At 38.2% G+C, this 17184-nt stretch overlaps 1 protein-coding gene and 1 long non-coding RNA gene across 10 annotated transcripts in view; one reads left to right on the forward strand and one right to left on the reverse strand.

The window, feature by feature from the left end:
- The window catches only part of LOC128020811 (NACHT, LRR and PYD domains-containing protein 3), a 638518-nt gene that overhangs the window by 417674 nt on the left and 203660 nt on the right, over nt 1–17184 (forward strand). The window contains exons 2-3 of one of the 9 annotated variants that reach the window (XM_052608230.1): nt 2569–4596; nt 5945–6118. The exons of the other annotated variants lie outside the window; for them this stretch is intronic. Coding sequence (XP_052464190.1) covers nt 2569–4596; nt 5945–6118 — 2202 coding nt within the window. The remainder of the gene's footprint in view (nt 1–2568; nt 4597–5944; nt 6119–17184) is intronic. 9 annotated transcript variants of the gene reach the window in all.
- Nucleotides 1–17184, reverse strand: part of LOC127939993 (uncharacterized) — a 235539-nt gene that overhangs the window by 46826 nt on the left and 171529 nt on the right. The gene's annotated exons all lie outside the window — the stretch shown is intronic.

The following is a 17184-nucleotide window of genomic DNA, read 5'->3' on the forward strand; positions in this document are numbered from 1 at the left end:
ATCAGTTCTTCATCATGGAGATCAGTGAGAGATCTTCATCTCCAGAACACAGCTGTGTGTCTCTGAAGAGTGACAGATCCATGGGAGATCCTCGTAAACTCAGTGCTGAACCAGTGACCTCTGACCCCAGTGCTGAACCAGTGACCTCTGACCCCAGGTGAGACTCCATCAGCTTGGTATGGTGCTGTGAGACATTATTAAAGCTCTTTCTCTTCTGCTGTCTGCTGTCTCATTATTTTCTGTATTATTGTCACACATAAGGAATCTGATTGTGTGTGCGGTGTTAAACTGTGTTTCACTGCTATCTCTGGAATAATAATCACAGTGTTGTGTGTCATTTGTCTCTTGTGTTTCTATAAGCAGGTCTGAAGTTATTATGGAGAACAGAGAGAGTAAGAGATCTTCATCTCCAGATCACAGCTGTGTGTCTCTGAAGAGTGACTGGTCCAAGCCGGGTCTTCCTCTTAAACTCAGTGTTGATCCAGTGACCTCTGACCCCAGGTGAGGATAAACGTGTAGTGCACACTTCACTGTTCACACACATCTAGTGTTTGCTGCAGATGAGAGTAAAATGCTCGCTCTGAGTCCTGACAGAGAGATGAGTTATGATTTTATTCCTGATTTCACCTCAAATCTGTGGACAAAAGTTCAGTGCTGGAAAATGAATTTGATCTCAATGTCCAGCCGCAGTGGATGGATAGACAATAAAACGCAAACTAGTGATCTGAAACAATGGTGTAACCGGTAGCTCTTTGTAGTGCGCCGTAGCTACTCTCTTTCTGTGTGTATCATCAGTATGTCAGGATACACGCTATGGACCAGAACTCTAGATTCACTACAGAGGGCAAAATGAGCTAAAACACATTAACACAAAAACCAGACAGACCAGGAAAATGACTTTTACCAAGATGGTTTCCTTTTACTTTTACAGGAAGTTTGAAAATTAATGTAATATGAAATTAAATAACAATAAATAATACAACTGTATAAAGAGATGTAGAATTTGAGCTCTTTTGTGGTTACTAGCGATCTGAAACAATGGCCTCAGCACCCGAAGGAGTAGGGATGAGTTTACCAGACGTCTCGTTTTTCCCGGGAGTCACAATTCGTTGTCGATTAACTTACAGTTAGTGAAGGCAGGATAAAAATCACGCTGATAGAAGTGTAGAGAATCTCACGTCAATACAGTCATTTATGGATTAAGTGAACATGAACAGTGTGAAAACTGAACGTGTGTCAGTATTTAATGCTCGCCTTCCGTCTTAAAAGGACAGCATTCCAAACTAAATACCTGTCATTAATTTTAACCAACAAAAGATGTTAAATAAATGTATACATGTTGAGTAAAACCTACAGTATCTGAAGAAATAGTTTAATTTGTATCTCTATTGTATTTGTCTTATTGTGCTTCTTTAAAATATAAATATATATATATTTATATATATATTTTTTCACTACTGTTTAGGCTGGTTCACACGGCAGGATAATCAGGCCGATTTTAGCCCCGATTCACCCCTTCCGACAATCTTAGGATGCTCCGATTATCGTAAAATAATCTGATCAAATATTCCTGCCGTGTGTGGTGTGTTAAGACCGCTCTCCTCTGCTCGGAAGAACGTCGGGACCGCTCCGATCTCAAATCGGGGATATCCAACATGTTGGATTTATTTGGCCCGATTTCTTCTCGTGTGTGGTGTCCCCCGAGGACAAACAATCACGCAGCCTGTGGACTGTGGCGTGTAGCCAATCAGAAAGCGAGGTGACGAGGCGGTGAGGAAGTACCGGCAAACAAAATCAAAACAGCCGGCGTATATAATATAACAAATATAACAAATACAAATAAAGTCGATGGGCATAACTACATCCACAACTGCAGTCCGCCAGAGTACATGGAAACTAATATATGAACGTTTTTCAAAGGAAATTAATCTGTGTAGTACGTATTAACATTTATATGAGATAAAACAACAACTAACTCCATATCATGATGTAGCAAGTATAGTCCATGCTCGCGTTTTCTCCACCTCTTTGACCATCACCTTTTCTTGTTTTTCTTATGTTTTATTTCCGTTAAAAACAAAGCACAAACTACAGCCACTGCATCCTCTTCGTCCGCCATGATTGTTTACTCTGAAATCACGTTTGATCTCGAGGGATTTTGCGAGATTTCCCGTCTGACCTGGGAATGCTCGGGAGTCAAATCGGTTCGTGTGTGATGTGTTGATATTGCCGTGTGGCTGCACACCACACACTGAACGACCAAAACTGTAGACCCGTGATTTTTTATCGCCGTGTGTGGGGTCTCTCAGATTTGGAAAATCGGCCGACAATTTTAAAATCGTCCCGTGTGAACCAGCCTTTAAAGGGATAGTTCACTAAAAATTAAAATTGAATGTTGCCTTTTCCGGCTTTCTGTGAAGCTCATTTGGAGCACTGTGCATTACATAAAGTGATGAACAGATAAACCGAAATGCAAGACATTAATTATACAGAATGACATCTCTATTGATTTAGATTCGAGTTTTTATATGAACCTATTTTGTAAAAACCTGTTCTCTGTTGTTCCAGCCGTGTGTATAGAGACGATCAGATACGAGCCCAGGATCCTCCTCAAGCAGTGAATGATGAACTACAGAGAGTCAAAGAGCAGCACAAAACCAGCATGAAGAACAAGTATGAGAGATTATTTGAGGGACTGAAACTCCAGGAGAATGAAAGCCTCCTGAACAGCATCTACACACAGCTCTACATCATAGAGGGAGAGAGAGAAGGAGTGAATGAAGAACATGAGGTTTTACAGATGGAGAAAACAGCCAGAACACAACACTCACAAGACACTCCAATCTACTGCAATGACATCTTTAAAGCCTCCGCTGAAGCAGGATGTGAGGAGAAAGAGCAGATCAAGACTGTTCTTACTAAAGGCATCGCTGGAATCGGAAAAACCGTCTCTGTGCAGAAGAAGAAGAAGAAGAAGAAGAAGAAGATCAAGACTGTTCTTACTAAAGGCATCGCTGGAATCGGAAAAACCGTCTCTGTGCAGAAGAAGAAGAAGAAGAAGAAGAAGAAGATCAAGACTGTTCTTACTAAAGGCATCGCTGGAATCGGAAAAACCGTCTCTGTGCAGAAGTTCATTCTGGACTGGGCCGAGGGAAAAGCCAATCAGGATGTAGATTTCATGTTTGTGCTTCCATTTCGAGAGCTGAACTTGATCCGAGATCATCAGTACAGTCTCCACAGACTTCTGCTGGACTTTCATCCTGAACTTCAAGATCTGGACTCACAGATTTATGAGGAGTGTAAAGTTGTGTTCATCTTTGATGGTCTGGATGAAAGCAGAATCACTCTGATGTTTTCAGACGCTCAGAAAGTTTGTGATGTGACTGAGACTTCATCAGTGGCTGTGTTGATGTCAAAGCTGATGAAAGGAGAGCTGCTTCCCTCTGCTCTCATCTGGATCACCTCCAGACCAGCAGCAGCCAATCAGATCCCCTCCAAATACATCCACCGTCTGACAGAAATTCAGGGATTCACTGAGCCTCAGAAGGAGGAATATTTCAGGAAGAGAATCAGTGATGAGCATCAAGCCAGCAGAATCATCTCACACATCAGAAGAGCAAGAAGCCTCCACATCATGTGCCACATCCCCGTCTTCTGCTGGATCTCATCCACTGTGCTTCAGAAGCTCCTGGAAGAAGATCTGAGTGCAGAAATCCCTCAAACTCTGACTGAAATGTACATCCACTTCCTGCTGATTCAGATCAACATGAGGAAGCAGAAGTATGAAGAGAGAGATCCAGAGAAACTCCTGCCGTCCAACAGAGAAGTGATTGTGAAACTTGCTGAAGTGGCTTCCAAACAGCTGATGAAGGGCAATGTGATGTTCTATGAGGAGGACCTGATTGAGAGCAGCATAGACGTCACTGACGCCTCGGTGTATTCTGGGATTTGCACTGAGATCTTTAAGCAGGAATCTGTGATTCATCAGAGGAAAGTCTACAGCTTCATTCATCTGAGCGTTCAGGAGTTTCTCGCTGCTTTCTATCTGCTTTACTGCTGTTTAACAGAGAACAAGAAAACACTGCATGAATTCAGATCTAACAGATCTGATAAAGACTCTCTGTATGATCTACTAACATCAGCAGTATATAAAGCTCTCAAGAGTGAGAATGGACGTCTGGATCTGTTCCTGCGGTTCCTGCTGGGCGTCTCACTGGAGTCCAATCAGAGACTCTTACAGGATCTACTGACACACACAGAGAACAGCTCAGAGACCATCAGCAGAACCACACAGTACATTAAAGAGAGGATCACAGATCCAAATGATCATTATCGTCTCTCAGCTGATCAGTCGATCAATCTGTTCCTCTGTCTGCTGGAAGTGAAAGATCAGACTCTGTTCAGAGAGATTCAGGAGTTTGTGAAATCAGACAAACACTCAGAGAAGAAACTCTCTGCTGCTCACTGCTCAACAATCTCCTACATGCTTCAGATGTCAGAGGAGACACTGGATGAACTGAACACCATGAAATACAACACATCAGCTGAGGGGAGAAGAAGACTGATACCAGCTGTGATCAACTGCAGAAAAGCTCTGTGAGTGTTTCATCATCAACTAAAGGATCATATTTAATAATGAACCTGACTCCTTTAAAATAAATGTTCCTGAATGAGAGATTTTCTCCTGAATAACAGGCCAGAATCTTAAAGGAGTCCCAACATGTGTTTTTAATCCAGTAGATATTAGAGTAAAAGGTAAAAACATCCCCGTCACATGAGAAACTGGTTCATTAAATCAGCAGCAGCTGCAGCAAAGAGACGCTCCACACATTGATCAGTAAAGCTGACATTCACACATTTCACTCTCAATCAAGACACAATCATGATATCAACTACTGCTAATATTAATAACTATAATAACATTTAATCTGCAGTAATTATTGATCATAAATGCTGAATGTTGCAGCTGTTTGACTGCTGTTACAGTGAACTATTACAGTGAAGACAGAGCTTGAAGTCTGCTTACTCTTTACTGTACAGCACTAGACACTATTTTACATTATTATACATTTAAAGAGCTCTGCATTATGACATAAAATAAATCAAACCATAGAAAAGGTGGATGAGTGTGAATGGTAATATTATGAGTGATATAGGTCTAGTTTTCTAACACATATTTACTCTGTCAGCATTGTGACCACATTAATGTCACAAATAAAAGATTAAAACTTACATTTCAGCAGCTCACACACGGACATGAATTATTCACACAAAACAAGCTTAGAGTTTGTCATTTAATGAGATCTGTGTTAAATATCCATTTACATGTCAGTCTTTTGTGAAAATGACTTTTACAAACTCAGATGTGACTCATTTCTGTGAAGGACTACAGAACAAGCCCTGATTCACAACATTAGTGTCCAAACACAGAAAAAAAAGAGGGTCTATATATCAGATCAGGATCTGAAGACTATAATAAACACAAATCCAGCTCTAGAGCATCAGATCTCACAGTCAGCTCAAAACAATGATGTGCAGGACACCACTGATGATCTTTATGATTGTGAAGGAGAGGAATGAAGAGCTTCTCTCTCGTGAACACGCTGCTGGAGAAGATTCTTCTGTGTGTTTCAGGAAAAGTTCATCAGTAGTTTAGTGCTCGAGCGCTGCTCAACAATGTCAGAGACACGGCTTCAGATCTACAACAAACCTGCTCCTTCTTCTCATTTACTCATTTATCTGTTGATTTCTTCAATTAATGCAGAGATTTATCAAATAAAGCAAAGCAAGTTACTGTTCTTGTGAACACCACTGACTCAAACTAATTCAGCTGAAGCAGCAAATAAAGAGAAACTACAAATATTGATCACATTAACAATACAGCAGGAAGGATTTAATACTTTAAAAATAATAATAATAATAAATTGTATTTAATCTCTTCTAGATTTTCTGGCTGTAATCTCACTGCTCAGTGTTGTGAGAGATTGTCTTCAGCTCTACAATCCTCAAACTGTGTCCTGAGAGAGCTGGATCTGAGGAACAATGACCTGCAGGACTCTGGTGTAAAGTTTATTTCTGATGGACTGAAGAGTCCAAACTGTCAGCTGCAGATACTGAGGTATTAAGAACATAGAAGTGTGTGTGTGTGTGTGTGTGTGTGTGTGTCTGCAGATACTGAGGTATTAAGAACATAGAAGAGATCATTTACAGACAACTGATCACAGTGTGTTGGTTTTTGTGGTTTACAAGGACTTTTGACCTGAATACGCACCAGCATTACAGGGACATTTGGGTTTATGAGGACAGGGCCCATGTCCTTATAATTCCGACAGTGTATATGCCTTTCTCTATGTCCCAGAAGCTCCCTCTCAAATTTTCGCGCCATGTCCTAATATACCACAAAACCCTGAAATTTTACTATACACTGTGTATCCTCCGAACTCGGGAGTGCGCCCCTGCAGCCCGGACCCGGTACTGCATCCGCGTCATCGAAAATTTGCATATTTTACACTTGTGTAAGTTTGGAGGCCGCTGATTGGCTAGATCGGCACCGGAGGGCGGGAAATCGCGAAAACAAAATGGCGGCGGTGGGCGGGGCTACATTCTGCCGCTAATACCTCCGTACAAGTAAGTTAATGCAGTTTGGTAATTATTTAAACACTTTTTTGCTATAATTTATCGATTGTATATGATTATATAAATGCATAATGATCGTCCAATTAAACATATTCCTTAAATATCATCATATAAAGTATGAATGTGACTTCAAAGCTGTAATTACTCAGTTTAATATCAGTATATTGATGTAACGCTATTAATGTAACGTTTCATAGATGGTTATTTAAATATGTTATTATTATTATTATTGTTATTATTATTATTATTATTATAAATCCCCTATACTCGTGCTCTAATCAGCGAGGCAAGGGTGTCGGTTTGTAACTTCCTGTTTGGACCGGACACAATCTGTGCACCTGAAGCGAAGACATCTGTGGTGTGAAGCTGTTGGAGGCAACTATTATATGAAAGGTGAGTAATACTGCTGTTAAATCGTTTCTCTGAGAGTTTGTGGCTCAGTTTGGCTTGTTCGTGAGTGTCTTCAGTGCTCTTTAGAAAGCAGCTAGCGCGTGATGCTAATGGCGCTAGCGTGTTTACAAGTGTCCTCTATTAAGAGTAACATCAAACAAGAATCAACAATGCTTGTCAGTTTAACTTCTTTTCGTTCACAGTATAACTGTAAATGTAATAGAACAGTCTAGCCATCATAATAATCTGTTGTCATGGCTACAGTCTGTGAAGGGGAGGGGCAGTTATGTTTAATATTATTACTGTTCAGCTTGGTTTAATTAATAAACACAGAGATGTGCTCTTTTCACTTCCCAATACTTACTGTATATAATAAGTAAAATCACCTTTATTTGTATAGTGCTTTGTAGAATACAGATATACAGAATACATCATATTACACATATATTCTGTTCAGTAGAACTGTCATTATTCGTTTGCATATTAAGTTGAAAACAAACAAACGTAATATTGTCAGATGGAGGCCAACAGTTCTTATTGTTATTAAAGCAGACACAGAGGATGGCTGAAGGTGCGAGGCGAAGGAGAAAGCTGAGGCCATACAGTGTTCACTTCAACAGAAAGACCAGAATGGGCTCAAGGGCAGGTTCATCACTGATCTTAAAGGTGAGTTGATTTATTTTGTCATCATATAGTCACCATTAAGTTGTCTCAGTCCTGTATATCTTTTGTTGGGCAAAATAAGACATTACTAACCATTTGATGGTTTGTAAATGATGACAGGATTTTCTTCCTATGCCTTTAAAATGTCTCGTGTACTAAATCTGTCTCTGGTTGATGACGTGTGGTTCTCTGTGATGGTTTCACCTCTCTGTTGTTTTAAAGTGTCTCGTTTACACCCGTGTTACAAGGACCATCATAAGAACATACACATAATGTGACATCAAGACTATGTTCTTATGATGGTCCTCGTAACACGGGTGTAAACATACACACAATGTGACATCAAGACTATGTTTACACCTGTGTTACGAGGACCCTGTTTTATGAGGACCATCATAAGAACATACTCATAATGTGACATCAAGACTATGTTCTTATGATGGTCCTCATAAAACAGGGTCCTCGTAACACGGGTGTAAACATACACACAATGTGACATCAAGACTATGTTTACACCTGTGTTACGAGGACGCTGTTTTATGAGGACCATCAAAAGAACATGGTCTTGTGTGTGTGTTTACACCCTTGTTACGAGGACCCTGTTTTATGAGGACCATCATAAGAACATATGAGAATCTCAAGGCGTTTCTCAATGTCAAGGAAGGATCCTCGGAAGCCAGAATTTCGAGGATGCTACGTCATCGACATCCGTCGAAGGACTGTTCCAATGTCGAGGATCCTCGGAATTTCAACCAAGGACTGAGTCCTTCGTTCGAAAAATATCCCATACACAGGAAAGGATGCATATGTGAATCCTTCGTGCTCTCAAATCACCCACAATCCTAGAGTCGGAGTGTTAACGGTTTTTATTTACATTACCAAACATTTGTTATAACTGTAGTAAATATAAGTAAAGTTTGCCAGTACAAATTACTACCATATTAAGATTGTAATTTATACAAATACAAATTACGTTATTGATGGCTAACTGAACCGGACCTGTCATTTAACAATTGTTAGCTTGGTTGCGTCACCGGCATTTCTTTTATAAATAACTAGTTAAGTTGTCCCAAGTAATTTAACGTTAATATTATACCATTATACCACAGCGTTCTTCAAACAGACCTTTTCACTGACGCAATGACGTGCATTTGCTAGCCTGTTCCATTTACGTGTTCTCCGAATGCTAAAGAGGAGCCTCACCTAGCCTCTGAACTTGGAAGGACCAGTCCTGCTAAGGAAGTATCCTTGACATTGAGAAACACCTTCAGTGTGGCGTTTGTTTGACAAAAGCCTGGTATTTGAAGACCCTAGTTATCACCATGACATTGGGCTGTGTGAATGTGAAATATTAGGCTAAATATGGATCATTCACATCTCATTGTGGCCATGTGATATTCAAAATGTCTAATTGTTACCTTTAGATTAAGTATATTGTAATATAAGTTGGTAAAAAGTCGTTCCCCTTGTTTGAAATTTACTGTCAGGCATTATACTACTGTATTCTGCAGTTTTATCATATTTGTGTCATCATCATCATCATCATCATCATCATTATCATTATTATTATTATTATTTTGGCTTTTTTATTTAAATAACATTCTCCAAGATTGCATATTATTTATTCAAAACTTTCAGTATTTTCAAATGATAACTGAGTAGAATCAGTGTCTAAAGAACCTAAAGAACTCTGAACAGGGCACAGCAGCTATAAAGGTATCCAAGAAGTTCTTGAAATAATTGTGTTAGTCCTTAAAAGAGTAGAACAGATTACGTTGTCCACATGTGTTTCTAAGAGACATTGTTTGCTGCATTATTGTGGATGTTAAAAGTGAGTCTTGGTTTCATGCTGTATAACTAACACAGACACTGTGTCTCAAATCACCAGTTTTTCTCATACACAGAAATGCTTGAAATAAGCTGTCCACATTTGTCTAGTTATCAATGTCCCGGTAGTAACAAGGTTACAAATAGACCAGACTTTTTTCAAACTAATAACACACTGAGACTCTTCAGTCAAGTCAAGACCATGTTCTTATGATGGCCCTCATAGAACAGGGTCCTCGTAACACAGGTGTAAACACATACACACAACCTGACATACTTCAGTATACATGCATGTAATGTAATACTTACAAAGTCATGAACATTAACTTGGGTAACACTTGAAAATTTAAATATTGGTTTGAAATATTGTAATCTTATAAATTACATTGATAGAAGCAAGATTATAAAATAATTTAATGTTTTAAATCAGTATTTTATGCACTCATTTATTGTCACAGATATCTAATTTGATGTTCTTTTCTATATTGTGGTTGAACCGTCCACTCTTGAAGTCAATACTCTGTCCCAGTCAGAAGACACAGACGTAGAGAAGGTTCTGCGACTGATTGATTGATTGATTTTAATTTAAATTTGATTTTTTGATTTCATGTGTCAGTGATCAGTCAGTGTTTATGGACTCCAGTATATGTGCATTATCAATTTGTACAGTCCCTGAATCCTTTGTCTGCAGTAGAATGTTTATTTTTTTTATTTCTGTTTCCTTAATTTCAGGTGACTCTGAAGAAGGACCGGTTACTATTGGATGATCAGGACTGTGTTGAGTAGGTAATAAAATGTGCATTGCATATTTTATGAAATGTTAGATTGATGTTGTAAGAAATCGTCTCTACATGAGCCTGGCTTTTTTCATTGTTTTCAGATGTCACCTGTCAAAGAGCATGTGTTGAATGAGGAGCAGAGCTTTTTTGTCCCCGCTGAAGGAGTTAAGGAGGTATTCACATGTTTCAGATGAACTGTTATTTCAGTGCAACAGTGAATGCTCTGAAGTCTGATGTCTTCATGGGCTGTGATATACTTAGCTGTTACCAAATGTATGTAATTTAATGACCTGTTTTCACTTTCAGTAATATTAGTCGATGTCTGAATCAGGAGTGTCCAGACTTGGTCCTGGAGGGCTAGTGTCCCGCAGAGTTTAGCTCCAGCTTGTCTACACACACCTGCCTGGAGGTTTCTAGTATTATCTGCTTCAGGTGTGTCTGGGGTTGGAGCTAAACTCTGCAGGACACCGGCCCTCCAGGACAGAGTCTGGACACCCCTCCTCTAAATACAGATTTGTAGTAATATATTGACCAGTACCTTTTAAGGTCTGTAACGTAAATGTTCTTTTATGATTTGAAATGATCTTATTAACTAAATGACCACAACTTCCCTGTCATTAAAATACATTAAGTTATTATTGAAAGACAGTGTAGCTCTTAATAAAGTATCACATGTATGTTTTAGGAGAACATTGAGATTGAAGGTACGTCCATCCTAGCATGCGTAGCACAGCGGGTCTTTTAAACTCACAGGAATGTTTAAGGCAACTCTTCTCTGAAATATGTCTTGTGTTCACTGTAGAATGTAGTGTCTTTAGGAATGGTTTATAAATGGTGTGTGATTGTGTTTGACTTCTGAATGCAGATGTTTTTCATGTTCTGAGTTTTATTTTTCATTGAAGATGAGATCAACATGACAGATTCTGATGACGCTGATCCTGAAGAAAGTGATTCTGATGATGAGGCTCTTGCTGGAGCTGCGGGAGACTCCAGTAATGCTGGTATGTGTCAGCTAAGTGTTTTTTAAAAATAATAAAAGTTAAAAATATTATTGGGTAACGCTTTATTTTAGGGTCTCTAAACTACAGTGGTGTGAAAAAGTGTTGGACCCCTTCCGGATTTATTTTTTTGCATGTTTGTCACACTTTAATGTTTCAGATCATCAAACAAATTTAAATATTAGTCAAAGGTAACTAACATAAAAGTAAACACAACATGCTTTCTTTAAATGAAGGTTTTTATTATTAAGGGAAAACAAAATCCAAAACTACATGGCCCTTTGTGAAGAAGTCTTAGTGGTTTTTGCTATCCTAGGAACTACCAAAAGTCCAGTGTTTTGTGACCTTAGGGAGCGTGATGGATTGTAGTGTGAAGGCTTGTTAGGTACGCAGGAGCTAAACCATTTAGGGCCTTATAGGTAAGTAATGATAATTTGTAACTGATACGGAACTTAATAGGTAGCCAGTGCAGAGACTGTAAAATTAGGGTAATATGATCATATTTTCTTGACCTGGTAAGGACTCTAGCTGCTGCATTTTGGACGACCTGTAGCTTGTTTATTGACGAAGCAGGACAACCACCTAGAAGTGCATTACAATAGTCCAGTCTAGAGGTCATGAATGCATGAACTAGCTTTTCTGCATCAGAAACAGATAACATGTTTCGTAGCTTGGCAATGTTTCTAAGATGGAAGAATGCAGTTTTTGTAACATTGGAAATATGATTTTCAAAAGACAAGTTGCTGTCTAATATAACACCCAGATTTTTGACTGTAGAAGTAGTAACAGTACATCTGTCTAGTTGCAGATTGTAATCTACTAGATTCTATGTACTGTTTTTTTTTGGTCCAATAATTAATATCTCTGTCTTATCCGAATTTAATAGGAGAAAATTATTGGTCATCCAATCTTTTACATTTTTAACACACTCTGTTAGCTTAGATAATTGGGAAGTTTCATCTGGTCTCGTTGAGATATATAGCTGAGTATCATCAGCATAACAGTGGAAACTAATCCCATATTTTCTAATAATATTACCAAGGGGCAACATGTATATTGGAAATAGAAGGTGACCTAGGACGGATCCTTGTGGCACTCCATATTTTACTGATGATAAATGAGATGATAAACACCCCATTTAAGTAAACAAAATGGTAGCGATCGGACAGGTAGGATCTAAACCATCTTAGAGCCTGCCCTTGAATACCTGTATAGTTTTGTAATCGATCTATGAGTATGTCATGATCTATGGTGTCGAACGCAGCACTAAGATCAAGTAAAACTAGAAATGAGATGCAGCCTTGATCTGACGCAAGGAGCAGGTCATTTGTAATTTTAACAAGTGCAGTTTCTGTGCTATGGTGGGGCCTAAAACCTGACTGAAATTCTTCATACAGATCTTTTTTTTTTTGCAGGAAGGAGCTCAATTGAGCAGACAAAACTTTTTCTAAAATTTTAGACATAAATGGAAGATTTGAAATAGTTTAAATAGATTTTGAAATAATTTGCCAGTTCACTAGGATCTAGTTGTGGTTTCTTAATAAGAGGCTTAATAACCACCATCTTAAATTGTTTTGGGATGTGACCTAAAGATAACGATGAGTTAATAATATTGAGAAGCGTTTTTTCGCCTACTCTTCCAGTAATTTAGTGGGTACAGGATCTAATAAACATGTTTTTGGTTTAGATACAGTGACAAGTTTATTTAGCTCTTCCTGTCCTATAGTTGTAAAGCACTGCAGTTTATATTTGGGTGCGATGGATGAAACTGAAGTATTAGACGCTGTAAAATTTACATTTGTTATTGTATTTCTAATGTTATCTATTTTATCAGTGAAGAAATTCATAAAGTCATTACTATTAAATGATGGAATATTAGAATCAGGTGGCGTCTGGTTATTTGTTCATCTAGCCACTGTGCTAAATTTGTGGAACAGCACTGGAGAACCTTCCCAGGAGTGGCTGGCTGACCAAAATTACCCCAAGAGCACAGTGACGACTCATCCAAGAGGTCACAAAAGACCCCACAACAACATTCAGAGAACTGCAGGCCTCACTTGCCTCAGTTAAGGTCAGTGTTCATGACTCCACCATAAGAAAGAGACTGGGCAAAAATGGTCTGCATGGCAGATTTCCAAGACAAAGACTAAAGGCTCGTCTCAGTTTTGCCAGAAAAAATATTGATGATCCCCAAGACTTTTGGGAAAATACTCTGTGGACTGACGAGACAAAAGTTGTGTGTCCCGTAATGTCTGGCGTAAAAGTAACACCGCATTTCAGAAAAAGAACATCATGCCAACAGTACAATATGGTGGTGGTAGTGTGATGGTCTGCTTCTGGACCTGGAAGACTTGCTGTGATAAATGGAATTCTGCTGTTTACCAAAAAATCCTGAAGGAGAATGTCCGGCCATCTGTTCGTGACTTTAAGCTGAAGCAAACTTGGGTTCTGCAGCAGGACAATGATGCAAAACCCACCAGCAAGTCCACCTCTGAATGGCTGAAGAAAAACAAAATGAAGACTTTGGAGTGGCCTAGTCAAAGTCCAGACCTGAATCCTACTGAGTGAAAGATGCTGTGACATGACCTTAAAAAGTCTGTTCATGCTTGAAAACCCTCCAGTGTGGCTGAATTACAATTCTGCTTAGATGAGTCGACCAAAATTCCTCCACAGCGCTGTAACAGACTCATTGAAAGTTATCACAAACACTTGATTGCAGTTGTTGCCGCTAAGGGTGGCCCAACCAATTATTAGGTTTAGGGGCAAACACTTCTTCACACAGGGCCATGTAGTTTTGACTTTTGTTTTCTCTTAATAATAAAAACCTTCATTTAAAAACTGCATGTTGTGTTCACTGGTTTTCCTTGACTAATGTTTAAATTTGTTCGATGATCCAAAACATTAAAGTGTGATAAACATGCAAAAAAATAAGGAACCAACACTTTTTCACACCACTGTATTGTCTTATTAGCGTGCATATTATTATTAGTAGTAATTAAGCACTTATTAATGCCTTATTTTAAATGACCTTATTCTACATTCCTAATCTTACCCAATACATTAATGTAACAACTGCCTTATTTACTAATAATAAGCAGCAAATTAGGAATTTATTGAGGGAAAAGTTGTAGTTAATAGTTCATAAGTGTTCCCTATTCTAAAGTGTTACCTTATATTGTATTAATCCAGCATTACTAACAGAATATTACTCAAATTAGGGATGCATCAGTTTTGTATTAGTGTATTATCTGGCTATACCAATATGTTGATACTTAGTGTTTAGGCAAAAAACTGATAAATGACTGTTTCAAAAATAAACGTTTAACAGGCCAATTCCTTTAGAATATATATACTGTATATATATGTCTTTTCTGTTTGAGTTACTTCTGAGTTTCCTGATCATTATATGACTGTTTGTCTGCAGGTGTTCAGAAGATGCCCATTGAGATCACCACTGAACTTCCTGAAGATACCAAAGGTTTAAATTGCAATAGCACCATCAATGTAAGTACATGAGCTCTCGTAGAGTTAGAACTCACTAAAGTATGTATTCTTCTGTACAGAGAGTGAGAGTGAGGCAGAAACTGAAAACACACGGAGAGGGCAGAAAGTGTCCTGGTCAAACACTGACGTTACAGCTGTAATCAAACATTTTAAGGACCACAGAGCTAAAGGAAAACTGGCCACACTGACTGAATGCCAGCAGTGTAAAACTGCTGAGGATCCTGTTTTGGTGAGATGCAGTGCACAGAACATACAGGATTTTGTAAGAAATCGAGGAATTATCTTAAAAAGGAAAACCCAAAGCAAGTGATGTTACAGTACATCCTGTGTCTTCTTGATGCCATTCTATTATCATGAGCACTTTGGTTGTTGTTTTTATTTCCAATAGTGCAAAACTGTTATAGCAGCAGTTCATACAAATATCTCCATGTAGAAAACAAGTTCAATTGTTAGTTTGTCAAAAACTTTTCATTCTGGAAGTGAACGATTCCTTTACAGATAAATCAGTTTCTCTACACATCTGCAGCATCTATTGTGTGCTCCGAGTTAATCTCATGTTTACTGTGTGTTTAGTAGGGATGCACTGATCATGATTTTTCATAGACGATACCGATATTTATTTATTTTTACAAGCAAACTGGCCGATTCCGATACAGATTTCCGATTATTATTATATTATTTTTTTTAAGCAACAAACAAGAAAGGAAAGTATGCATAAACAAGATGTTTATTTGGTATTTAATAGGCCAAACTGGCTTTTGGCTATTGAAAACAATAACTGTAACCATCTGAAATTAATGGCAATAACTGCACAGTAAGTAGCCTACATTCAATACAAACATAGATGCTACAGACATCAGCATTTAGCTTTTGTTTTTGGATTGGGTTGAAACTACATAGAACTGGCCTTAAATGAAAAGATTAACTGTAACCATGTGAAATTAAAGGCAATAACTGCATAGTTCTACAATCCAAACACCACAATCAACACACATTCAATAAGAGGTTTCTTAATCAGCATATAGTATTTTAGTTTTAAAATTTGGTTTTAAATTTAAAACAAGGTCTTTACCAATGAGACTAAATAAAAGTATGCTATATAAATATTATTCCAAAATGTTAAAATCAAATAATGTTGGTGCGAATAAAGCACAGATGCAAAGTGGTTCATTCATCCAATTAAAAAAATAAATAAAATAGGGTAATGATTCACATCGATATATTTTTTTTTCTTGAGCCAATGAAAAATAAAGAACTATTCTCAAGTTAAAAAATAAAATTGTGAATCCTTACCCAAAAATATTTTAATTGGATGAATGAAACCCTTTTTTCAGTGTGCTTCAGCAGGTGATTTTTAAATCAAATTAAGTCAAATTGCAAGTTCTACTTTACAAAAAAAAAACATTTCAGTTTTGTCACAGTTTAATCTGTGTCGTTTCTCATCCAGCTCGCAAGAAGTTGATCCTTCACTGTCTTCGCTTGTGCAGGGCACGGAAAGGTACGATACGCTCGAGCAGCTTCAGTGAGCACAGGAAAGGCTTTTATTTGTGCAGCAGTACACCAGCGACTGTTCGCTTCCTGCTGTCTATTCCTCAGATGTGTAGCTCGTGTTGCCCGTGTCCAGCACACAGATTTTGAAATACTTCCACACAAATGACATGATAGCGAATGATTACAATGTAGTCTGTGCAAGCGGGCGCACTTACGGAAAAATCGGCCGATCGTGTATTTTAAGCAAAAACCATCCGGTTCCGATTTATGGCCGGTCAACGGTGCATCCCTAACATTTAGTGAGGTACTTACAACATGAGGCATGGCTTTTGATTTATAGTTTTTTTTTTAAGTTGGTAAATTAGACTTAATTATTTGTTGTTTGTTTTGATTTGTGTGGCATTCCTTTTTTTGTAGAAAGATTACCCATTTTAATAATTGGCGAATTTTACGTTTTTTGTTTATTTGTTTTTATGTCACAAATTTAAGTCATTATTAAAGTACTTCTAAAACACATTGGTGTCTGTAATGTTTTGTATTGTGTTAAAGATCCTGTCTGTGTGTTGTGTACGATCAGGTTCCAGTAAATCACATTTGTCCCTGTAATGTTGGACGATGTGCAGTTGTGTATTGTGTTAAAGATCCGGTACTCTTTAACCACCTCAGTCTTCTTAATGCAGCATCGGGACATGTCTGTGTGTTGTGTATGGGGTCAAGTACCTGTAAAACACATTGTCCCTGTAATCCAGAAAATTGACATGTTTTGTGTATTGTAAAACGAGTGTCCTCCTAAATCAATCTGACCCTATAAATCCCAATTATGTAATGGGCGGGAACATTATAGGAGGGGCGTGACAGTCCTTGTGTACCACCAAAATATCATATTGTCATATTAT

The sequence above is a fragment of the Carassius gibelio genome, chromosome A1 (assembly GCF_023724105.1).
Source record: "Carassius gibelio isolate Cgi1373 ecotype wild population from Czech Republic chromosome A1, carGib1.2-hapl.c, whole genome shotgun sequence".
Lineage (NCBI taxonomy): Eukaryota > Metazoa > Chordata > Actinopteri > Cypriniformes > Cyprinidae > Carassius > Carassius gibelio.